Source organism: Cucurbita pepo, chromosome LG02 (assembly GCF_002806865.2).
Source record: "Cucurbita pepo subsp. pepo cultivar mu-cu-16 chromosome LG02, ASM280686v2, whole genome shotgun sequence".
In the NCBI taxonomy this organism is placed as follows: Eukaryota; Viridiplantae; Streptophyta; class Magnoliopsida; order Cucurbitales; family Cucurbitaceae; genus Cucurbita; species Cucurbita pepo.
In genome coordinates this window covers 7,084,689-7,111,120 of record NC_036639.1, presented here as the reverse complement: position 1 = coordinate 7,111,120, position 26,432 = coordinate 7,084,689, and the positions used below count along the sequence as shown (strand labels likewise).

Genomic DNA, 26,432 nt, shown 5'->3' with positions numbered 1-26,432 from the left:
ACTACTTCATAGATTTTGGATGTGTGAGACATGTTCATATTTCAGGTGTCAATAGAAGGAAACTTAAAAATAAAAGTGTGAAATGTGCTTTATTTGGAGTCAGTAGAGAATTTAAAGATTATAGAATCTTTAATCCAGCTACAAATAAAATTATAATAAGTCATAATTAGCTTTTGAGGAAGACCGTGAATGAGATTGAAATTTTTTTAAGGTCAAATAAAATTGGATTGGGGAAAAATATTGAAATTGATGAGAATAGAGTAGAAGAAGAAGAAATCACGGAGGAAACGACTGAACCAGTTGCTGAAAACAACTTTCGAGTGGCTGTTGCACCAGATTTGACAACAAGGGAGGAGAAAAATAGACATCCACCGATTATGATTCTGGTGAAGGCTTACCTGAAGAGGATAAGAAAATATGGCATTTTTTATGATTTCAGATCGGGTGAATTTTGAGTAAGCTGTCAAAAGCCCAAATGGTGATTGGCTATGGATGAAGAAATCAAATCCATTGAAAAAAGTCAAACATGAAACTTGGTGGTTCTACCATGCAAAAAAAAATGAGTATGGAGAAGTTGATAAATACAAAGAAATATTGGTGGTAAAATGCTACACACAAGAGAATGAAATTGATTATACGGAAGTGTACGCACCTGTGGCCAGAATGGATACTGTGAGAATGATCATTGCTTTTGCAGCCCAAAAATGTTGGAAACTCTATCAATTAGATGTCAAATCAGCTTTTATATATGGCAAGTCAAACAAAGATATTTCTGTTGAACAACCAAGAGGGTATGAGGAAAAGGGGAGCGAGGAGATGATGTACAAACTCCAAAAGGCTCTCTACGGATTAAAACAAGCACATAAAACCTAGTTTAGTCTAATAGAATCCTACTTTATCAAGGAAGGGTTCAAAAGAAATTTTAGTGAACAAACACTCTTCATTAAGCATTTATTTTGATGATCTTTTATTTACCGGAGATGATGAAAAATTATTGGAGGAGTTTAAACGTTCCATAAAGAAAGAGTTTGATATGACTAACTTAAGCGAGATGAGATTTTTCTTTGGAATAAAGGTAATACAAAGATTAGATAGTATTTTTATATGTCAAAGAAAATATGTTGCTTAAGTTTTAAATTAATTTTGTATAGAGAACTATAATTCTGTTTGTAATCTCATGGTTCCCGGACATAAAATTGGCAAAGATGAAAATGGTGCAAAATAGATATATTTTGTATAAACAAATAAATGACTTATTAATAAAGTGAATAGATTGTCATTTCTTAAAATCTCTGTTCTAATTCAAAATGGTGGTGTAACGTGTATCGTCTCCTATTCCGGTCTTAGAATAGATGAAATAAATAAATAAATAAATGACTTAGGCTCTAGAGTTAAAAGAGCTGAGCCAACTCAAGCCCTAGGACTATTATGACACCAAAATTACTAGGTACTACTCTCCTCAAATTAGTCTGATTGGATCTACTCTTCTTAAACTTATCCAAGGACGATGGATCGTACAAGTGCATTAGTTATGAATAGACACCAAACTAACCAAATTATATGAACTCAAAACCCTTGACCTCAAGCCAAGGTCCTTGAATAGAAACCAACCAACTGATGTTTGGGTCAAGTTTTAGAGTATAGTACCTTAGTATCATCCATGAACACCATTAAAAGCCTACATGTTAGCTACTTACTAAATTTTTATACTCTCTTTATTATTTTTTTACATGTTTTCATCTAATGACTAGGTGTGGGTCTATAATGGAAGCAGATTTAGAGTGGGTGCATAGAGAGTCAAACCAAGGGTCGAGAGCCTCCACTAGTTTCGTGTCATTTTTGTCCCAACCGTAATTTGTACTTCGTTCTTTTTTGTGTATTTAAACTGAAGCTCTATTTTGGATATTGTAAATATATATGTATGTGTTTGATGTTTTGAAGTTCGCAAATCTCTAGTTTAAAAAAGCGAAAAAAATTTATCGTGTTTTACTCCATCAAGTCAACCCAAATCGCAATCTATGCTCCATACAACTAAAAAATTGGGTCATAACCAGACTAATCTTCTATGATAGGAATATGCATGCTTAGAAATCTGAACCATGATTTAAGAACTCCAATTGATTGAAGTAGCCGGTTAAGTTTAAATGGACCCCAAACATGTATTTGATGACCTAGGTTCATTAAGTTGAGCATGAGTTGAATTAGTAGTATACTCTCATATATGTGATTTTATATATGATTGATATTATGCTTGATAAAGCATGAATGTGAACTTTTGATTGAATTTAGTGCTCGTATGTTTTTAATGATCGAATTGTCAGCATGATTGAACTTATATTGTATGATGCATGAGCTAAGAATCCTACGTGATGTTTTGAGAAAGAGTATAGTCATAGAAAAGGTGTTAGACTAGTGTAGGACACAATGAAACACATGAACCATTATTGTAACGGCCTAGATCCACCACTAGCAGATATTGTCCTCTTTGAGTTTTTCTTTTTGGGTTTTCCCTCCAGTTTTAAAACGCGTCTGCTAGGGGAAGGTTTCCACACCCTTCTTATAAAGGGTGGTTTGTTCTCCTCCCCGACCAATGTGGGACATCACAATTATAATGCCCTAAAATGACCGAGTCAAGTACCACATACTTAAGAGCAACTTGAACTTAGCCTAGACTTCACTATCCTAGATTAATACCATGATTAGGCCGAGGTCACTCCCCTATCCTTATCAATGCTTTGTTGGGACTATAAGGAGTAGCTAGCTAATCTTAATAGTGAACTTACCTTGATTAGTGGGGGTTTACACGTGCACCTTGAAATTTGAGCTAGATTGGCCTCAATAGGGTAGAGCCTCGAGATCAAAACTTGATGAGTTTCGAACTCAATGAGATTAGAACTCGATAAGATTTGAGTGTGCTAGTACCGCATGCGAAAACAAACCAAAGTTTTCTAATAGAGCTCTTGCTTTGTAAACCAAGGTGAGGGACCACATGGGTACTCAGTAGTTGCTAGCACGAGGGTCTCTCTCTTAAAACTTTGCATGACATTATGGACCTACTTAAGTTATGTCATCTATTCTTTTGTAGATGAAAATTTGGTATTGATCGACTCCATTTACCTAATGAATCCTAACAAGCCATTAGTATTGGAACAAAAATGAAGTTACACAAGATCACAACATAGGCATAGATTAAAGACTAGCTAGTTCACCCGAGGCGTAACACCTGCGTCCAAATGAGTTATTAAATACTCGATTTTTACATTTTAAAGTTGAACTTTCATAATTTTATTGTAGCCACATAGGTCTAGTTTGATGATGAGATGAAAGAGAAAATTGCTTAGAAAAATTTCGGCTAAAAAAAAATTGGGAAATTTGGTTAAAATCAATTTCATTTTGACCTACTTTGCCTAACTAGGGGCTTGTTAGAACCCTAATTAGAGAGTTAATAAATGGGGAAAAGAAAGAATAAGAAAATGGAAAGAAAAAAGGGAGGGAAAAGAAAAGTTAGGGTTTTGGGAGAGAGTCAGAGAGAGAAAGTCGAAATCCGCTCCAAACAGCGGTTTGGAGTTGAAATCTAGTCGGAGTTCTTTCCCAAGAAATGTTTAGAAGATTGAGAATATCAATCTGAGCTTTCAATTTGTTCAAATCTATTAAGAATCGAGGAAAAACTAGGTTTTAGTTTTTATGTAGGTTGTTTTTGGAAAAAATTTGAACAAGATTCACGAAGGAACTGCAAGATTGATTAAGTTTTTAGTTTTTGACAATCTTTAAATGCGTTTATTTTAGTCTGTAGTTGATAATAAATGACAGAAAAATACATATGTGTCGGTGGGTTAAAATTTACGACTTTTGTGAAGAAATCATGTTGATAGGAATTATGTTGAAGAAAATATGAAAATCAAAAGAGTAATAGTGTTAGACTAAGCACCTAGGATCATGAGTGATAGTAAGAGGAGAAAGACTCGATGAGTCAAAACAGAGCAACTTGGAGCAAGAAGTCCGCGTTAAGCCACCTAGGAACCCAATAGACCTCCTCATCTCCCAGATATGACTAAGGTGAAGTTTATATTATGGATATGCTTACGTGATTGATAGGAATATCCCCCTAGCAAAGCATGCATGAGAAAGCTCTCAGTTAAGATTAGGACACTACAACTAGTGCAGTTTACATGTTGATCCAGGTTTATATGCTTCAATAGACCTTACACCCTAGGATCATGAGCGCCATTTGACCACAAAAGATTACTCGTGTTGATCTGGGCATCTTCAAACTCAAAATCGTAACGTGAAGTAGCAATTTGAGCCAAAGAGAAATTGAGCGGTCTACCAAGTTGATTTTAGGAGTGAACTCGAACTCGAGATCAAAGAAGGCTATTTGTGGGTAAGAACTTAAAACTTTTGAGGTAAAATTCTTTCAAACTCGAGATATGTAAAAATCAAACTAAACTGACAAGTCAAGTCGAAGTGATTGGTTTGACAAACTATGAGACGTGGAAGCGAACGTTAGCTAAAAGCAGAATCAAATAAATGATTAGTGGAAATCGAGGAAACTTACCCCTCATAACCAAGGTATTTAATTCAACCATCAAATTTGTCCAAAACGAGCGAAATGACACATACCTTTAAGGTTCTCGGTCTATTCAAAATTTTAAAAAATTTAAGAATCCATTAGACGTATGGTTTTTGAAATTAAATTTGTAATTTTTTTTTTTTTTTTTTAAGTTTAGAAAATTTAATAATATAGTTGATTTTGAAACAAATTGGCGTTACATGAAGATGAGGGCGTATAAAAGAAATAATCATATGCACAGCATTGCCACGATAGCTACCATAAGTCCTTTTCCTCCACTCAACCTGACAGCTCTCTTCTATACGGAAGGAATGCAAGCATCCCGAGTCTCTCACCAGTCCCCCCTTGGCCTTCGCCTCCCCCAAATCCCTATCCTCCCAAAATCTTCATCTTCACTCTGAGAACGAAATCCCCCATACCCGCCGGAATCACCCCCTTCACTCACCGGACCACAAGATTAATCCCCTCCGCCATGGCCAAGAAGCGGAAATCCATCGCTACCAGCCTCGACGAGGTAGATCGGACCATGTACGCCTCCTTTTGCAGTGCGGCCAACTCTCTCTCCCAGCTTTATACCCAGGCCATGAACCACCAGAAGCTTTCTTTCCAAGCCGGAGAACGTCACGCCATGGTCTGGAATTTCGTCTGTTTTTTCCCCCCCATTGAATCTTCCCCTGTTCCCATCCTTTCCCCCCCTTTCTGATTTTATCATGTTTTCCTGTCTCTCTTTTGTGTACTTGAAATTCATTCTATTCGACGTGGTTTGTGGTTGTCTGTATTGTCATCTGTATTTGTTTTGAGGCTTTATTTTTGCGATTTCGGGTAGTTTCATGTATTCTGAGAATTTAGGTAGTATATTTCGTACGTATTTCTGCTTAAAAATCTGAGCATTCGATTTTGAAATACGATGATAGTATTGATGCCCATATTCGTCTGTCTGTTTGGCCATTCTGCTTTCATCCTTGATTGTTTTGCCTTGTAGCATTTGTTTCTAGGTAGAGAATATATATCGTTCATACATCGCGATGACGATCTTTTTATGTTAAATTGCGGTAAAGGTAGAGAATATGTTTCTATGTTGTCCTTTTGTTTCGCTTTTGAGTATTTCGTGATTATCCTTCGTTATTAGGTGATGTTTGATGGTTGGCCTAGCAGAACAGGGTGCTGTTGTATTCGCTGTAAAAGGATGCAAGACATAGGTGAATGGATTTATAATGTGAAATGAAACCAATCCCTGATTTCGTGAATAGAAAATCTAGGTCTGTTTACAAAGCTTATTGGGGATAAGCCTACTGCTGGTACTTATAATTGAATGGTTGATTTGACACCTCCTCTTCAACCACCATTTTTTTTTTTTTTTTTTTTTTTTTAANTTTGAAATAATGAAAAATACTTATGCTCAGAAGATACAAATCTCCACAAAAGAATGAAAAGAAACAACTAAGAAGGATTACCTTTCAAAGAAGGACATACATTACAATCAAAATAATACTAAATCCTCTTCAAAAAAGAGCTTAAAATAATTATCGAAGCAAAACATCAAAATAAAGGTCAAGAATAAGCATGAGAAGAAACAACTAAGAAGGATTACAAAGAAGGATGTAAATAAAAATCAAAATAATACTAAATCCTCTTCAACAAAGAGCCTAAAATAATTATCCAACCAAAACATTGAATAAAAGTCCAGAATGATATGCTTCAAGCAAAAGAGACTGATGGAGGAAGGAAGAGATCTGACAATTGAGAACAATACTGTTTGCACATTAGATCTAAAGTCAAATTGTGAAAAGGAGAGAAGATATGATAATTGAGAACCAACTCAAATGGCTCCAATCGCACAAAACTATAAACCACCAGAATAAACAGCCCAGTAATCTTCCAGAAAGGCTTCATAAAATAATCGACAACCTTTTAACTCCTAAAGGAATAAAAAATTGAACATGAAAACTATCTTCAAGGAAACATGAACAATAAAAGAAAAAACAGCCCCAAAGCCTCTGGATTTGCAAGACGTAATTTTCATTGTTGGATAATGAAAATGAGTGAGTGAAACACAATTAGATTTTTAATTTGTGGTGTCTGAGGAGTAATTTCTTCCACGTGAATCCACAAACCTCAATAAAGGAATGAAATGTGGGAGGAATTGAAGAATACTTTGCTAATGATGTTGGAGATTGCAAAACATCAACTAAATTCATTTTATGAATAAAGAATGTTAAATGCTTCAACAAAAGAGTCTTTAATACAAAATTTATCGATCTTTGTATCAACTAACTATGCCTTAGATTTCTCACTGTCATACTAACATCAGATGCTTCATCAAATTTGATATATGAACAACGGAGAGGAGATAGGGTGCAGTTTAATTTTTCATACTCCCTAAATCATACCTGAAAGAGACAATTCAATACCCAATACAAGGGTCTCACTTGGTTAGGTGGGAAGTGGTCTCGAGGCCTTTGGAGGTTGAGGGTTTAGGCATTGGTAATTTGAGATTTCGTAGTGGGTTTCAATTGTCTATATGATTATAGAGTTTCTTTGGAGAACCAAATGCTTTATGGCATAGGATCATTGTTAGTACGTATGGTTGTGCCACAGCCTTTTTCAGTGGGTACCAAATAGTGTTTACAAGGAAATTTAAAATGCATTGAGGACTGACATAAAATTTAATAAAAGTACAAAATAGTATCTGCAGAGTCAATTCAAAATAGTTTATCAATCATACACAAAAACAACATTTAAAAGTAGTAAGATGACAAGAAAGGAAGACGACTCGATCTAAAGGGCACCTCCTGCAGTTGCACGGCTCCACACACTCCCACCGTCGACTGTGGTCTACACTTCATTTGAAAAATAATGAATAAGATGGGATGAGTATAAAATACTCCGTAAGCAGCCTACTTATAGGCTCTCGTTAGACTTAGCCCTTATAATGATTCCTTAAGCTATGTGCTCATATACTGACTCTAGCTTTAGCCATATTTTTAGTGTTTCCTTACTTGGACCTAATGCCCCTTTGTTCTCCTCGCTGTAGAAGGTACAAATTCCAACTCTTTGTTTGGGGCAAGTCTTGCTTGGAGAAATTAGTGACACTTTTTGGGGCTTTAATGGTACCTAGGATTTCTTTTTTGAAGACAAGTACTTTCCTTGGCTCATTTGTTTTGAATTATCTTGTCTCCCTTGTGTTGTTTGCTTTATGTGAGGTTGTATCGTTAAGCATTTGTTTCTTTTTATGTATCAATGAGAAATTTGATTATTGTTTTAAAAGCATAGGCAAGTTTGCAATATCTTCCTTAGTTTTATTGTTGCTTGTGTGATACATATCTTCACAAAAAGATGTTATTCTGTTTTATTGACATTTATTGCCTCACGTGATGCTGTTTTCAGGAGAAGCTTTATCAGTGGATGTTTAGACAACAAGAAGGTGGATCTAGAGTGACAACAGCTGATGTACTCAATTACATACGGGTGGGATGACATTTTTCTTTCATTTGCATCTTTGTTTGAACATTTGAGTCAGTTTGAGATTAGCTATTTCCAGATGGGCTTTTTTTGAATAGTTTCAAAAAAACTTACATCCTCCCTCTAGAGAAAAAGAGTACGACAGAACTTGAATACAAAATTACTGAAGAGGCACCTTGACTAGAGTTGATAACATAAGTTGAACACAATCTAGCTTTTTATGTAGGATAATTATATATTTCTATTGTCTAACCTGGACCCCTGGTCTATCTGGTATATTTTAAAGAAGAAACAAAAGAGCATAACCCAACAATGAAAATAAACTATGAAGAAGGAAATAAAAAACAATCCAAATGATAAAATCCAGCGAAAGGCTTTGGTAGAGAGTTCCAAGTTGAGGCCAAGAGACAGGCAGCTGCAAAACTTTTGAATCAACAAATTAATAACAAAGAGAACAAACTTAGAGATGAGACTGATTTTTCTCACCTTCCATGCAAGCCATTCATATGTTTCGAGTGCACCCTGATAACCTCCTACTGGGCTTATATGAAATTCATTCAAAAGCCAAGGAGTGGTGGGGGAAAAAATGGAATGTTCCATCCTTTGTAGCATAACAAATTCCCACACAAGGAATACCCACTTGTGGTTGAATATCCATCTAGCAAGGTTTTGTTTAGCTTGCATTCAAGATGTTGTCTTTTGGACATCGACAAAAATTGTTGTAATTAGCCCCTCTACCAAACTCTAGAAGCCAAATTCCAAGGCCAGTGGAAGATTGAACAACATACCTTTGATTGCCGCTCCTCATCCTTTTTTTTTTCTTCCATTTCTCTTCCTCCCATCACCTAACCTATCCTTTCCCTACCTCTTTATGTTCTGTCGTCGCCACGCCATTTCTATAGAGTTGGTGAGTTGTACCTATAACCTTTATTTTTGCATATGGTATGAAAATGACATGGGTTTTGTGAGGACATAAAGAACAAGCAGAAAAGTCTCCTTTTGTCTCTCATTTGTTTTGGATTAGAAACTCTTTTGATTGAACTGTTGCAAAATTCGATGCACTCATCTTTCGTAATCTAGTTACAGTTGTCTCCGAACTATTTGTTTGGCCATGTTTAGATCTCCTCAAGGATAGAAACTTGAATGTGTAGTTTGGCCACCTTCTAGAGGTAGAAAGAAATTGTAAGTACCCGTTGTTGAAAAGAGAGGTTGGTAGTTTTATGGAGAAATCTTATAAAGGTTAAATATACTCCTACTTCATACGAAAATCAGCCACCTCCATCATTTGCCTTTTATTGTTACAAATCATGTTGAAGAACAAGAAATGTTACCGTTGGAACTAGTCAACGATAATTAACTCCTCTGAAGTTACACAGTAAGTGATACAAAAGAGGAGATGTTTTTACATTTTAGGTGATGAAAGAAAAAGAAGTGAAAATGAACTTCAATTCTATCTTGGTGGTTTCCAAATTGCTAGCTCACAACTCTTGAAAGGATATTCATATTGCTCTAGTGAAAATGTTCTTGTGTTTTAAGCAATTGGTCAACATTTTGGAGATTGGGTCAGTATCTCTTCCTAGACTTCTAGTTTTATTGATTGTACTACTCCTAGAATCCAAGTTTGAAACTTTCTCTTCATTTTAAGGATATTATCTTTTAGATCCTCCAAGCACCGATCATTGGGACTTGTCAATTTTTAATTTTTTAAGTTCAGTGATTCTCTTTTGGCTGAAAGCTTTACTTTGCCATTTGAACATTTTATGACCAAAGATGTTGAGTTGAATTCTTCTCTTTTGTATGATTAGCTACAGAAGTTAGTTGGTCTTTTTCATCATGATGACCTTTAGGTTATGCAACATTCTACCGATAATGTTTGAACTTCTTAGTCGTCTATCCAGGTTTCCATTGTTTTCAATCCTACACTTCATGTCTCTAAAATAAAAAATAGACTTGTTGAAGCTACCATCTCCATTATACTTGGAAGAAAGACTACTCTGTTATCCATTTAATGCTTGGTATTTCACGTTCTTCACCGATTATTGATTCCACTTTCAAATCTTCTGCCCCATCTAGCAACACCATTACTTGCAACTCCTTCAGACATTAGGGTAGAATCATTCCTCCCATTTGATACAAATCTTTTTCTATTTTTTTATTTGTAATTTGATTTCTGTTAGATGCCTTTGAGGTGTTGCCATCTTTTAGGACAGATTCTCTTGCTTGCATCACTATAGCTGAAGAACTAATAGCCCCTTGACTTGAGCCACTTTTCGAAGTTGGACTAGAAGTAGCCCTTGAATTACTCGTCTTCTCATCGTTTAAACCATACGGTCATTTTCAATTAACTAGGACATTATCATCTTTGCCATAAGGCCCAGAGGGAAGGTGATGCTCATCTTGTGAATTGGAAAGGTGTTCTCTTGGTGGTTTGGGCATTCAACAAAGATCTATGAACTTATGAACTGATGGTATAAGGTTATTAGTACTGACTATCAACTTGCACGTCTGGATGGTGTTCTTATGCTAGCTCTAGAAGCCATATAGTCACCATTTTGAAATTGAAATATTTCTTAACTCAAAGTTTGTGTAAATAGCTGGAAATGGTTCTCATGTGAAATTTTAGAATGATTCATGGTATGAGCAAGCCACCTACATTTCTTCCATATGAGATAATGGAAGCGTTTGGTGGAATTTCAGTTTTAGGAGAGCACTTAATTTTAAAGAATGCCTAAATTTGGTTGAGTGATTTGGTCTTTCCCAGCCCTTTTTTCTTGTAGATGAGAGACTTTGGTTACTTGATGTGTTGGGGAGTCTCGTAGTTCAATCCCTACACAATCTTAATAAAGGAGAGGAAGTCTTCAAATTCATTCCGTAAGTTGATTTTGAAAATCAAGTGTCATAAAGAAATTCAAAATAGTGTTGGTCTTCTATGTTGTCCAAAGAAGGAAAACCACATTTTTTGGATTATACAATAATTTATTGACATATCTTTATTTATTTGGATGCATGTCTTGCCTCATGAGAATCAAAATAGGTAATACTCTCATGCTGAGGGTGTTTGGTAAGAAGGTGGAGATTGAAGAGATTTGTAAGGTAAGTCTTTGTGTCTTAGAGGGTTTTGTTGAATCAAAGTCAGGTGGCATGAGTGAGATAGTTTTGTTGGGTGCATTGTTTAGAGGTCAAATGGTGACCCATTCTTCAGATGGTAGAGAACGATCAATGCTTTGTGTTGGGTTCAAGTGGTGTGGAACTCAATTCGTAATTGTTACGTAGTGGCATTAGAAACCTTTAATACAAGAATGTCTCTTTTTTTTTTTTTTGAAAGGCAAGGATCGAGTGGGGTGGGGATTTTGTAGGGATGCGCTTGAAAGGTTTATCACAAAGCTATCTTATAGACACTTGTGATCATAATGATGGGTATGAAGTCCTTAACCTTCACTCCCCTCTCTTTCTTGGGAATGAGGCAAAAAAAAGTATAATTTTGAGATCTTGCAAGAATGCCCCTCTAAAAAAAAAATCCTTGAACACCTTTCAAGGTCAAGCCTTAATGCCCTCCAAATTATCTTGAATGAAACCCATAAAAATTCTCTTAGGGTCGATGTGCTTTATTCCTATCGCACTCAAAGACAACATTTCTTATTTCTTCCCACGAGAAAGGACCATCTAGAATCAACTTTTCAGCCTTTGAGTTGGGGGACCAATCTAAAACTTCAACAAAGGGCCTATTGCTAGCACTAGGTCATATAATCAAGAGAAAAGTGGAAGTATTTTCTCCTAAATTTCCACCTTCCCCCAACCAGCTCCCTGATCATTCTCAAAAGAATCAATAAGATTCTTCTTCTACCATTCACCAAACAGTGGAAAAATGCCATATTGTTGTCCCCATCATTGGCTCACCTAACTTTAGCTTTATTTGTGGCCTTTGTTTTTTCAATTTGGGGGTAGGGTGGGTGGAGGGTTGATGGCCCTCTTATTCCTAAGGGGAGAAAGGACTGTTTGGAGAAGCTGGGAGGCCTCTTTGGTCTATGTAGGGAGCATTGGTGTTTGGTTGAAAACTTTAATGTGATGAGGTACTTGTCGGAAATGTGTAATGGGAAAAAGTCTTGAAATTTACGAGGGGCTTCCTTAGTCTTATTAAGTAGTGTGTTAGGTTTCCCCCTAGTGACTGGAAAGTTTACTTGGTTGAATGGAAAAGAAGGGGTAGTGAGTTGGAGGCTTGATAGATTTTTGTGGACTAAAGGCTAGTTGGATTCCTTTCCTAATCCTAAATAGGTATTGGGCCTGAGGTTTGCATTTGGTCGTTGGCATGTCAATCTTGATTCTAAGAGGATTTCTTGTGTTCGAGTCCATTTAGGTTTGAGAATATTTGGCTGTCCGACCCTCATTTTAAAGCGTCCATCTTGTTGGGATGGAGTGTTAGGATAGAAGGAAAGTGTAAGGTTTTCAGCTCTTGAATAAGCTTAGGACCCCTAAAGGAATCCTGAAGGATGAGAATCTTGCAATTTGTGGTGATATTAAGAAAAGTAAAATGGATATTTTGGAAGGATTTGGGCGTAAGATAGGTTGGAGGAGATGGGGAACCTGACGAGGGAGTTGAGGGTTGATAGAGGAGAATTTGTAGTTTTTATTAGGAAGGAGGATACTAGGTTGAGACAAAAGTCGAAGGTTAAATGGGCTAAAGAGGGAAAGGAAAACTCCTCCCTCGTACCACAAAAGAATTCTAATGATGGGAACTTTGCAATTTTTGGTGATATTTTGAAGAGGAAAATAGAGATTGTGGAAAGGATTAGGCTGTTAGATAGGTTGGAGAAGGTGGGGAACTTGATGACGGAGTTGAGGATGGAAAAGAGGAGAATCTGTAGTTTTTATTAGAAGGGAGGGTACTAGCTTGAAAAAGTGAGCCAAAGAGTGAGATGAAAACTCCTCCTACTTCCACATCATGGCGAGAGGGAGGAACAAGAATTAGTTCTTGGAGAAGGACAATGGAGTGGTTGTGAAGGAGGGCAGGGAGGTTGAGGACCGTTTCTTTCTTCTTTAATCTTTATGCACCTCCACCAACCCTTTGACCTTTCTTGGAAGGGATAGACTGGTGCCCCATTTTGGGAAAGGATTGGGTTGAGTTAGAGGCCCCTATTTATTTTGGAGGAAATTTGTGTGGTATTTGGCTTTTATGGGAATAGGTCCCATAGGCTAGATGGATTTATTATGGCTTTTTCTTAATATAATTGGTGAATGTATCAAAGAGGATGTGTGGAAAGTTTTTTGTGACTTTTGTATGAGTCGTTTTCAACGCTGGGGTGAGTAAGACTTATGTGTGCCTTATCCCTAAGAAAGAGAATCTAACAAGGTGAAAGACTTTAGGCCTATTAGCCTAGTTACAAGCTACTGCTTAAACCTGGGTGGATAGATTGAGGAAAGTCCTTATAGCACTATTTCCATTTATCAAACCGCCTTCATTGCGAAAAGGAAAATCTTAGACAAAGTGTTGATTGCTAATGAAGTCATGGATGATTATAGGCAAAGAAAGAAAGGAGAAAGTGGTGATTTTCAAGATTGATTTTGGAAGAGCTAATGACCATGTGTGGATTGGCACTTCTTAGATAAGGTCTGGGAAAGAAAGGTTTTAAGTTTATATGGAGCATGGATGTGGAATTGCATTAGGTTTGCAAATTTTCCATCTTTGCTAATAGGAAACCTAGAGGGAAGATTTTTACTTCTAAGGAGCTCATCAAGGGGATCCTCTCTTGCCCTTTCTCTTCATCCTAGTTGTGGACATTTTTAGTAGGCTTGTATCGTTAGGTGTGGAGAAGGGGATTGTTGAGGGCTTTAAGAGGTAGGTAAGGAGTTCGTTCACTTGTCTCGCCTTTAGTTTGCTAATCACTTCCTATTATTATGTTCGAGGAAGGATAATTTCTTTGTAAATCATAATGGTTTCTTATTGTTCTTTGAAGTGATTTTCTATCCCTAAGACTAGTAGGGGCAAAAGTTTAGTCATAGACGTGAATTGCGGCCCTTCTAAGATAAGTGTTTGGGTGTCCATGGTTAGTTGTGAGGTGAGCCACCTTCCATCTAAGAAGTATCTTGGGCTTTTGCTTGGTCGTAAATGAGGAGCTAGGTGTTTTGGAATTCTGTCTTAGATAAGATCCAGAAACAATTGTCTACTTGGAGGAAGGTTTCTTTCCCCAAGGAGGAAGGCTCACTTTTATCGAGTTAGTTTTGGGTGAGGTTTCATTTATTTATTATCGCTACTCAAGGTTCTAGTCTTCGTTAGAGGGAGAATAGAGAGAGTTCTGAGCAATTTCTTGTAAAGAAGGGTTGAGGTGGGTGGGTGGGTCTCATCTTGTCAACTGGGAATTGGTGGTTAAGCTTGTGGAGTTGCATGGTCTAGAGTTTGGGAAATTAAGGTTATGTAATGGGGCTTTGTTGGCAAAATGGTTGTGATGTTTCTTTTGGATACTTTTGGCATAAAGTTATTGTAAGTAGGTATGATTTGTGTCACGGTCGAACATTTTCAACTGTGTGACATCATGATTTTGACATGCACATGACAAGCCTTAAGGAGAACCCCAAGCCCCATATACATTTTTCATCTGACTTTGTGGCTTTGTCAGACCTTAGGCGAGGTTTTCCTTTGCCAACCCACAAATAATGCAAAATCTAGGCTTATTTGGCCACACACGCCTCGTATGCGAGCATATTCAATTGTCTGTGACTTTATTTGGCCGGTCTCTACAATAGGCCAAGTTGCCAAAGTCTCTCATATGCAACGTTGCATCTTATTTTATCATCTTGGTTCCCAACAATACGGTCTACGTATTATGATGTCATTCTAAGTCCTAGGATGTCATCAACCATCGTTGCCTGCTCGAACATACTATTGAGAACTGACCATGTGTCGTTCATGTCATCAGACATTTTTCAACATTCATCCATCCAGGTTCTATCATGGCATTGGATCCTCCCATGTCCATGCTAAATCACTTTCGGATTCTGTATTGGTTAGTAAGTGCATATACAAACCTCCGACACATGGGTGAGGGCACAATGTCAAAACACCCATGTAGTCTGACATTGTCCTTGAAAGACCCATTTCAAAGGAAGTCGCTCGAGATACTTGTCTCACAATGCTTGCCCACACTGACACATGTATGTGTCATAGGGTAGCTTGCTTAGGCCACGGGGCCTAGGGGTGGTGGAGAGCTGACACCATGCCTTTCCTTGAGGCATTTTTAGCCTGGTAGGAGTATACATGATTTTGGTAAATGGTCATACGGTCTTGTGGGGTGTCCATCCAATGTTTGATTGACGCCAAATTTGGCAAGGTTTCATCTTTCGTATGGACGGACTTAACTCGAGAGCCGCATGCCCAAACTCCTTCGAGAACTCCAACTTTTGAGGTTTAGGCCTGAGACCCTATTTGGTCCTTTATCAAGCTTATCTTTTCCCTCTTGTCTACTTGTTGCATCCATCTTTCATATGCCTCATCTTGGTTTCACATGGTCGGATGGATGCCACTTGAAGGTCGCTGCCTTATCTGTCTCTGTGTGAGGGTTACAACCTACTCTCTTCCTAGGATGATTGTGACATTTCCCCCACTTAAACTAGTTATCGTCATTGATGACTTTCTTGAAGACACAATCACACCATGGATTGTGGCAATCTCTACACCCTTTTGTGTGGGTTGCTGTTTGTGGTGCCAATAGTCCTGCAAATCACCTCTAAACAATCTAATTCCTCTAGGCTTCCTTATTTTTCTCCATTTATTAGATGTTTTGTTGGGGTATTGTTGTGAGTGTGTAATTTTGCGTGGATTGTTGGTTAATAAGCTACTCTGTGCGTCCGCAATTATATTGTATTTTGGGTAAGAAGGTGCATTATGTGGCATCTATTCTATTTTCTGATCCTTTCTTTTCGTTGTGGGGTTTCAACGCCCTCTTATTGATACGAATCACTTGTTACGGAATTGACAATTGCACTGTGTCTTTGAATTTGATGGTTGAATTCGTTTAGGTATGTTTAGCTTTGAATAGAGATTGTTTCATTTTGGTGGACGAAGTGTTTCGTTTTGTGGCACACTAGTTTCTTTTTCATTTTGTTACTTGGTTTGAGCAGAATAATAGGCCCCTTTAGAGAGGTTGAGCGGTCTTGTGATGTGGTTTGGGAGGTGACAAGACTTCATGTGTTTTGTGGGTTTTAGATATTCGACCTTTTTTGTAATTATGAGCTTGGTTTGATTTTGTTGGATTGGAGCATTTTTGTAGTCAGTTCTTGGACTCCTTTTTGTTGTTCGGCTTGTTGTGTGCTTTTATTTTTCTTTCATTTTGCTCAATAAAATCTTTGTTTCGAAAACATTTTTTGGGATCACATATATACTAGTTGTATCATTTAACTTTTTGGAATAAATAGTTTAGTTAATCGAGGGGTATTTTGAGAAAGTATGAAAATTGTTCTTACTATGCTTCTTGGTAGTGCGATTTCAAAACCCTGCCAAGTTTTTGGTGGAGGAATGCTATTGACCAGGGATTTTGATACCTTGTACTTTTTTTGTTTACTCGTGTTGGAGTTTACTTTCTTTCCTTCTTTTCTTTCTTTTGTTATTTTAGTTACAAACTAGCTTATTGGTGGCAAACTGAAGAATGTTATTTATGTAACTCCTTGGTTTATGTCCTGGGGGTTGGATTCCCCTCTGATTCTGTTTGTTTTCCATAAAATAAAAGTTGTATAGTAGTGATGATGCTGCAGTAGATAAAACTTGAATCCGAGAAATGAGTAGTGATAATATTCTGAAACTGCAGTATTAACTTTACCTTGTAGATGTCAGTCTTTTGGTTGCTTGAACACCCTCCCCTTCAGAAAGGAAGGACATAGGCAAATTACTAATGAAAATAAAAATGATTAGTGATAAATTTGGAATTAATAAAAATGATTAGTGAAATTTTTTTCCGAATTAACAATATTTAGGGGTTCAAACCTTTAACTTCTTAGTTGAGGATACATGTCAACTACCGTTAGGCTATACTCGCTTCAGCCTAAAACAACCATTATTATCCTTAGTCTTTTACTACAAGTTTCAATCATGTGTAACTTGAGCTTGAACACCCATTTTGGAGGGACATAGGAAATGAATTACATAAAATTCTTCTCTTTGGGAGAGAAATTGTTGAATAAGATGTTAGCATTTGTAATAGAGTTCAATGGATTGCTCGTAGAGAAATTAAAAAATATATATGAACAGCTGTAGTTTGTGTTTGTGAGAGAGTTTAATGAATTAAGCGAAGGTCTTGCCTGATTTTCTCTTTAACTGATCTGAGTTTTCTGAATTCGAAACTTGCAGAATGAGTTGGATTACTGTGGAGAAGAACCGTCGATGTCCCCAAGAGTCGCAGTCCACCAACAACAACAGCATGTTCAACCAACAATGCAGTTTACAAACTCGAGCTTTCCTGCTTCATCAGGTCTTTGTGGGCAAGCAACCACCGGACAAGGAAGTCGAACAGAGCACTCTGATAATCATTCCAAAAGTTCAGTCTTCTCAAACGCACTGTCAAGCCCCATTCGTCGGAGTTTACAACAGTATCACATTGCTCAGGAAGCTCACTACCCGAACAATGGGATGTCGGGAGAAAACGGAGCTCCTCGAAACAACGATCCCAACTTTCTTCAGCACCAGAATGTGGACCCTAATTCAATCAGCTCTAATGACTCATCCATGGACATGCATGCCGATAGTCCTGCACATGACTCACGTTACTAATTTGGAAGACTGCCAAACAGGTGCTATGTTATGTGAGGCAGGTGAGAACATGCATGATTTCCTAGCTCTACCAATGGCCTTTACTTTCTTTGTTGGAAATTCTTTAGGTCTTCTATCTGTAAAGGGTTTCTTTATATAGAACCTTAAAAAAAATAACTTGAAATTGCCAATACCGTTGTTTTTTTACGTATATCATGTTGTTTCAAACAGAGGTTTGCTCCCCTTTTTTCGAATTCAATACTATCTCTGTAGATTGGCGAAGTGTGTGGATCTTCAAAAAGCTAGGTCATGATAATTTGAAGAGTCACACCACAATATAATGAAGTTTGCTGTGAAGTGGGCGACTGATTTAAAGTCGTTGAAAGTGAAACATAAATTGTTTATTTGAAAAGGAAATTGTGATATGAAAATAATAAATGAATTCTATGGATAACAAAGCGATGATGAAAATGACCCTTTTTTTTTTTGTCTGATTTTGATAGAAAATTCAAAGAAGCAAAGCTTTATGGAAAGTATAAATTGTGCTTACTAATTATTTGAGTCTAAGGTTTAATTTATTTAATGAAATTAAAATTGGAAGGAAATTTCGAAGAAAGATAATCAAACTTTGGTTTCATCCAATTGAGTTGCTTTTAATTGTTGCATTATTTTCTCCTTCTCTCCGGTTTTTATGCACATTAACTCCACACATCAAACTCTAATAGAAGATAAAAATATAAATATTGCCATAATTGTCTTAGTCTAAGGTTTAATTTGATTGAGTGTATCCTTTTCTATGGGTTAGATGTTGCTGTCATAGGGTTAGGCTTTAACATGGTATGTACAAATAACTCGGCGTGAACAGGAAAAGGTTCATGTCTCGAGATTACGTGGATGGATGGGTGGATGTTTGGAAGGTCTCAAATATTAATCAATCCTATGGATAGACTCTTTATAAATATGTAGAAATGAAGTGAAGAAAAATGACATATCAATGCTTGAAGTGACATCATGAAGTATTAGTGCAACTTGAAAGTTCTCGGTTGGCATAGTCTTTGTATCATGACTCAATATTTTATTATGAGTCGTGACTTAAAACGATACATGAATGAAATGAAAACATTTGAAAACGCAATAAAGCAAACTCATTTATTTCAACGACAATAAAAACAGTTAAACAGTTTGGAAACAAAATATGAAAATTCAAATACAAAATAAAGATTGGACTGACGCCCCGGGACAACGCATTCCTCTATGAGAATCCCCATCTCTGATTACGTCCGCCCTTGACCAACCCTCGCGCTCCTGAAAAAGGAAAACATAGCAAGGATGAGTATAAAAATTATACTCAGTAAGCCACCTACTTATACGCTCTCATCGCATCCTAAGATTAACAAAATTTCCAGTCTCCTAATTGGCTCTAGGACGTCTGGTTCTGGTCTTAGTTCCTTGGGACTTGCTCCTCAAAGCTTCACTAGTTCTCCGTCCTTTCATTTGATACCTAAGAGTTCCTTGTGTTGAGCTGTAATGACCGGTTTCTCTCTATGAGGCGCTACCTCTGTCGGGCTATCTGAGACTACATGGTATCTAGCCTAGGGGGTGTGCTAAGTACCTCTTAAGCCCATATAGTCTCCCTATGGGGGACGCGACCCAACCCATTTCCATGCAGCTAATGAGCTATATGATGTGGTGGGTACATTTCCCATGCGAAATGGCTAGGAGCAATAAGAACTAATTAGGAACCCTTGACCCTCCCACGAAGTTATAAATATCGTTCACACAACTAGCAGCCTAAGAACGCTCCTAAGGTACTTCGTTGTTGTGGTAATCTGTTAGGTTCCTAGGGGAGCTAGGTCTAGACTAAGTGACTTGTCACTTCTAACCACAAATCCCTAGACTTATCATCATAATGGGTCATGGAAAATAACAGAGTCTGCATGCAACCGTCATCTAACATCATCATACACAATTCATGAAAATTAGACACACACACTCAATGGGGCGATGGCCTCCATCAAGCACCTGAAACACAGAATTCACGCTCAACGGGGCGAAGTCATCCATCAAGCACCCAGAACGCGGAGTACACAATTCCAACATGAATTAAATATATACATACGTATAGCGAAAATTTAAAGCATGATTGCAACACTCAGATAATTCACCCAATACATTCACGTTCATTGCAATCAAATGACCTAATTTCAATCATAGAAAGCTACCACTTAAGGCAAATAACTGGCATGCATGCAATCCAAGCGAATCCTACAAGTATTTCTTCCTAAATACCGGGTGGTGACTTACTTGGTTTGACGCGTGCCAGTTTGCTAGTGTTTCTATGCCCGTAAGGTGTCCAAAAATATTGATTTTCCTCCGTTAGGTCCCTATTCACATTAAAACATTGTTAGAATTGGAGTCGGGACGAAAATCAGGCAAATAGAAGGCAAACAGACGAAAACGGGTCTCTCACGCACCAACCACGCGCCCTCACGCACGTGGAAGGACATCAGTCGTAGGTGGCACGAGTGACTGCCACGCACAGACTGCTTTTGTGTAGTCACGGGTCAGGCAGTCCAGTTCGAGTCGGATCAGCCAGGAGTTCGATTTGGTTTGCAAATGACATGTGTTGTCGTTCTGCTGGAGCTGCGTTGCTCTAGCCGACGCTCGACTCGTGTCCTCCGTCGGCCAAGCCACACTTCACAGCCCGTCGGTCGACACGTGGCTGCCGGATTTTTTTTTCTCTCCTGTGATCCGTAGCTCGAACCATTTCCCAATTAGTCATTTTCTCATTTTCATATCTTTTGATCCGAAATCTAGATTGATATGGTTTCTTCGGCAAAGTTTTAGATCGTGTTACAAGCTACGTTCTGTAATTTTTTTTGTAATTTTTTTCTTAACCACAGGATGAGTTATGAGCGTCGGAATTTCTTACCGTTCTTGGACGATTCTCGAATTTTCAACTCCGGTCACATTTTTCAGCCGAGTTTCTTCACAGATTTGGAAGAACAACCTCCCTATTTGAACATAAGATAAGGTTAGATCTAGAATCATTAAGGAGGATCTTAGATCTGAAGAAGATTAATCAAGAACCTACCTCGTGAACTCTCGAATCTTAGACAGAGCATCGACCTTGCGAGCCTATCAGTCCTCCTCTGGCGTCTGAAGGTGGATTCCATGGGTGGTTTCTGATGAGATCTCCAACGGCTCCTTTTGTTTTAAGAATGAGAAATAGAATTGGGATCAAAGGTGTGTATTGTCATTGATATTCATAACGTTTATATAGGATACAAGCTATCAACTAATACCTACCAATAACGAAAATATAAACTAATTAAATATTGGGAATAAAATAAAAATATATTACTAATCAAATCATACAGGAAAGAATATTAGCTAATTATGAATATCTTAGATATATTTCATAACTAATTATTATAATATATTCTCCAAATATTATATCTCAACACTCCCCCTCAAGTTAGAGAGTGTATGTCAATCACATCCAACTTGTCTTTACGAGTGTAGGTCAATAACATCCAACTTGTCTTTCAGAAAATAGAGAGTGTAGGTGAATAACACTCAACTTGTCGTTGAAAAAATAGAGAGTGTAGGTCAATAATACTTTTGTCTTCTCAGTAGTGAACATATCCGTCAAGTTAACTCTAAACAAGTATTTGCTGATGATATGGACACGTTGGTTTATTTTTTATACTTTCAAAAAATTATTGAATTTCCAAAAAAGATGCAAAACCAAAAAATAGATCGCCTTTTATTAGTTTGCATTTTTAGACTTCTCAAGAAACTATTGAATTCCCAAAAAGATGCAAAACTCAGAAATAGACCGCCTTTGATGTATCTCATAATTTGAAGAGCTGCTTCTTGATTTATGCATAAATGATTTACTCTAGGATTGGTAATTTATTCTATTTAATTTGATTGGAACAAGTGAATATCCTGGCTGATCAGAGTGATGAATATAATAAGGATGTGTTAAATAAACATCCGAAATTTTGAAGTTAGATAATAACACCAAGATCGGTGCTCTGGATCATTTGAGAGGTTGTGAAAGAAAACACGAACATCTTGAATATGCCACCTTTGAGCTTGGTGAGAAATTTGAAGATGCTTATAACGTATTCTTGATATTGGATGATCGAGAATAGTTTGCCAAATGCCAACCATAGTTCTCGGTCTAGTAGAATGATTGAGATTTGGAAGCAATGGCGATGGTTTGAAAGTTGTGGTTGTTGTGATACTCGATTGGACTTATCACGATAAAACTTATTACGATAGATGATCGGCGGCTGTAAACGCTTCACTGATTAAGTTAGGGTTTGGCTTTGGCTCTGATACCAAACCCTAACTCAAAATGAAATTTTGATATTTAAGAATTCTAAGATCGGTGCTCTGATAATATGTTAAGAATGAGAAATATAAGTGGGGTCAAAGGTATGTAATTGATATTCATAACGTTTAAATAGGATACTAATACCTACAAATAAGAAAAATATAAACTAATTAAATATTGATAATAAAATAAATCAAATCATAAAAGAAAAAATATTAGCTCATTACGAATATCTAAGATATATTCCATAACGAATTATTATAATATATTCTTCAAATATTATATCTCAACATTTTGTTTTCTCTCAACTTTTATCTCTAACCCTCGGTAAACGGAATGGGAGACCTTGGACCTCTATAATGGCTGACACATGTGCCCCTCTGTTGACCTGGCTAATTTTTTTTCTTCGACGTTACACTTCGCCTGTTTATCTCGATATGCATTATATTAGCCTAATAAGTTCTTATTTGCATAGTTATGCTACACTAAAATCACAAGAAGAGTTGAAATCACTCAATAAGCTTTGGTTGAGCATTTTAAGATTATTTGGACCCAAAGGATGGTCCAAGCACATCTTTGTGAAGTTCTATATAGAAGCGTATGAATCATGTTGTTGAGAATTAAGATGATGAGAAACGATGCAACGTTATGTGTTGATATTGGTCGACCTGAAGTAGAGTCAAGTCAACTAGATTCATGAATAAAGAGAAAAATTTACGTACAACCGATGTGTATGGTCAAGTGTACTTGTGTTGAAGATGAAGTGAGGTATGGTTGAGAATGAAAAAAAACTTCACTCAAAACTCAAGGAAACCACAAAGAAAGCAGAAAGTAACCCGACAATATGATGCCGCTAGACTTCGTCATCTCCTCAAACTTGGTGTTAGATAGGTTTCTATATTATGACGTGGGATACATCATTCTTCATTATTGGCGTTTTTGTTAAAATGAGTGAATTTTATCTCGTAGTATTATATTTTCAACTCTGTGTGATCAACTTTTTAAATGATAGACATATTGAATTAGGCATAAAAGTTATCATCATTCATGCAAACCAAAAATAAAATAAAGTTTACAAACGGAAATTCATAACTCATTGCATACGATTATTCTATAAAATGATAATTTTTTTCACTTTACAAATATTTAAAGTGAGATTAAATATTTCATGGTTCAGTTTTATACAAACTTATTATATAAGATACTCCCGCTTACCTAAACAGTTTGAATCAAATCATTTTTAACAATTACAAGTGAGTCGAGGATAAAACATCCAACATGATCCATATATTATGAACCATTTATGTTATTTCTTCAACGTAATCATTTTCTATGTCAACCACATTCTTAGACTAATTATCTTAAATTATTATATAATGGATAATGTAATATCGTAAATAAAATAATAAAATTTTATTTATTATTAAAAAAAGTAAATTATTAACAATGAGGTTTTAAGCATAAATCTTAGTAAATATTACATTTCAATTCCTTCTAATGCATTTAATATTGGAAAATAAATAGTTTGAATCGTTAGTATTTAAGTTTTTCAAACTCAACAATTTAAATGCTGACGTGATATTTGTTTTTTATTAAAAATATAAAATATTTTAATTTTCTTTTTCTTTTATTTTTCTCTCCCTTCCTCCCAGAGTGAAAGTCGTGGGTCCGCCTATTTAAGGAATGAGCATAGATTTATAATCAAATAATACTCTCTCCATTGGTACGAGACCTTTTAAATAAGCTCAAAGCAAAACCATGAAAGCTTATGTTTGAAGTGGACAATATCATACCATTGTGGAGAGTCGTGTTCATCTAACATGGTATCAGAGTCATGCCCTAAACTTAGTCATGCCAATAGATTGGTAAATCCTCAAATGTCGAACAAAGGACTCCAAAAGAAAAAGAGTCGAGCCTCCTCGAAGGCATAGTAAAAAATGACTAAGACTCCAAAAGAAAAAGGAGTCGAGCCTCAATTAAGGGAAGGCATGTTTGACTCGAGGGGAGGTGTTGGATGATGAAAGTCCTACATCGGCTAATTTAGGGAATGATCATGGATTTATAATCAAAAAATACTTTCTCCATTAGTACGAGGCTTTTTGGAGAAACCCAAAACAAAATCATCCAACAATTTCTACCTTCTCCTTCCATCCTTTCATCCTCTTTCATCCATTATTGTGGTGCACGTCATTGTCGCCATTGTTCATTATCATCTTCGTTTTCTTCTTCTCTTTTCCTCTTATACCCTTATTCTTGCATTAAAAAAAATCAAAATCTACGTAACGAACCTATCAACATCAAAGGAGATTTTTCATTTCGTTCATATCGAAACTAAGAGCAAATCCCCCTCGTTTTAATCTAAATCGAAAGAAAATAAAAAAGGTCAACACAATTACAGTTCACGACACAATAGTGATAAGGTGTTGAGACGTAAATACAATCAAGAAAGAAGCATGATGTATGATAGAAGCATTAATAGCGGAGGAGTTAAGTAGAAGATTGCTATCATTGGGTACAATACAGAGATGTATTTGTGGGTTCAATAATTAAATTAATACCCTCACCACAACGTCTGCGTTCTAACTAAATAAACAAAATCATACATACACACAGCTGTTGAACTGTTCGAGAATTGGTCATTTTGTTTACGGTTCGAGAATTGAAATGAAACCTCAGACCGGGTCACTCTCTACCTCCTACGCGCCAACGAAGACCCAGCTGTATGACTTGCCACGTGTCACATTTCCTCTATTAATTATTATTCTTGTTAGTAAATAGTAAACCGGTCGCCTGCTTTCCAGCCAGCACCAGCAGCCTCTTTTGCCCAAATGCTTGCTTACGTGTCGCTTACGTAGCTGATTCCACGTCACGCTCCCCCCCCCCCCCCAAANTAGTTAGTATATTATAGAAACTCAAATTTGGCTAAGAGAGTGTCTCGACGTGTAACACTAGGATATATGAATGAATCAAGATCACATCTAAATGAGAGCGTTTTTTAAGATATGATGACTAAGAAATGTTTAAAGGAAATGAAAGTTATTATCTATATTGACAAGGTGTGTACCTTCCTTTTTCGTGACTCAATAATAGGAACTTTATAATTAAGCGTGCTTTATTTCGAGTAATTCTATATTGGGTAACTTCCTAGGAATTTCCATGACCATGTCACAGTATGTAAATAAATGTCGGGGCCATCAAGAGTCAAATACAGATTCCGAATATTAAGAAATATTAAGAACCGTAAACATGCACGGAATGTCATCATCCATACAACGATGTCTTACCTTTATTTGAAAAATAAGAAATACTTATGGCATGCCCTTGGGCTTGTGTATTTAAATAAATACTCGGTAAGTAACCTCACTGTTGGGATGAGGGAGTCAATCACATGCAATATGGTGGAACCTATCCTTTCATAAAAAAAACATCATGGGATGCCCTTGGGCTCTAGCTTTCCAACATGGACAAGGTTGGATGTGTAGTATTTCCCTGCACACAACCCACATAAGCCCACCAGGCAAGATCATATACATACTCCCTAGACTTGACTCGTCATGCTAGTGCACAATCACGCTACCAAATACCACGAAGGGAAAGTGTAACGACTCGAAATTTTCTACTTAATTTAAGGTCGCTACTATATACGTACCATAAACATTAAATGCGGAAGACTTCATTAAAATTCCATAAAACATAACTTTTATCTTAAAAGAGAGCCATAGACTTACGTGTTTCGAAAACATCTTTAAAACGACACAACTAAAGACTAAATAAAATGAATAAGGGTTTAAGTTAAAAACATCCTAGTCTAGCCTAAGTCTAAGAAAACAAATACTACTACCCTATGCATGTGTCATGATCTCGAGTTGCGATGCCGTCGTCAGCCGTACAGGAATGCCTTGCCTTAACCTAAAAAAGTAAAGTAAAGTAGCACGAGGCTTGAGTATTTCTAGAATACTCAGTAAGTGACCCCCATCAGGGTTATGCAACAATCACATGCAATGAAATGATGGGACCTATCTTTCGTTTCGTTTTCCCTACGATGTAATCCTAACCTTAACGTTTCATGAACGTATCTTACTTCTATCATTACATTTCGTTTTGTGCATCCTTCTCGTATCCTATCTCAAACATATCCTTGAGCACATCGTACCATAATTATTATCATACAAACCACATATAATAACATAGCATAACATATAGGAAGTATATCGATCCACAGACAATTCACACATATCAATATATATGACACGTGCAGAACCACAGGGCACGTGTCAACATCAAATATAACCATGCCGATAGTAAGGTCACTTACCTGG

General features: G+C 36.8%; 1 protein-coding gene across 1 annotated transcript; it reads left to right on the top strand.

Moving 5' to 3' along the window:
• Positions 1-4,830: 4,830 nt before the first annotated feature.
• Positions 4,831-18,047, top strand: LOC111787554. The gene is made up of 3 exons (XM_023667559.1): positions 4,831-5,201; positions 7,958-8,038; positions 17,367-18,047. The coding sequence occupies exons 1-3, from the start codon at positions 5,043-5,045 to the stop codon at positions 17,784-17,786; spliced, it is 660 nt and encodes a 219-aa protein (XP_023523327.1). The 5' UTR covers positions 4,831-5,042; the 3' UTR covers positions 17,787-18,047.
• The last annotated feature ends 8,385 nt before the right edge of the window (positions 18,048-26,432 follow it).

Coding starts and splice junctions, on each gene's coding strand:
- LOC111787554 (XM_023667559.1), top strand. CDS start 5,043: ATGGCCAAGAAGCGGAAATCCATCGCTACCAGCCTCGACGAGGTAGAT. Junction 5,202..7,957: donor CCGGAGAACGTCACGCCATG/GTCTGGAATTTC, acceptor TGCTGTTTTCAG/GAGAAGCTTTATCAGTGGAT. Junction 8,039..17,366: donor ATGTACTCAATTACATACGG/GTGGGATGACAT, acceptor CGAAACTTGCAG/AATGAGTTGGATTACTGTGG.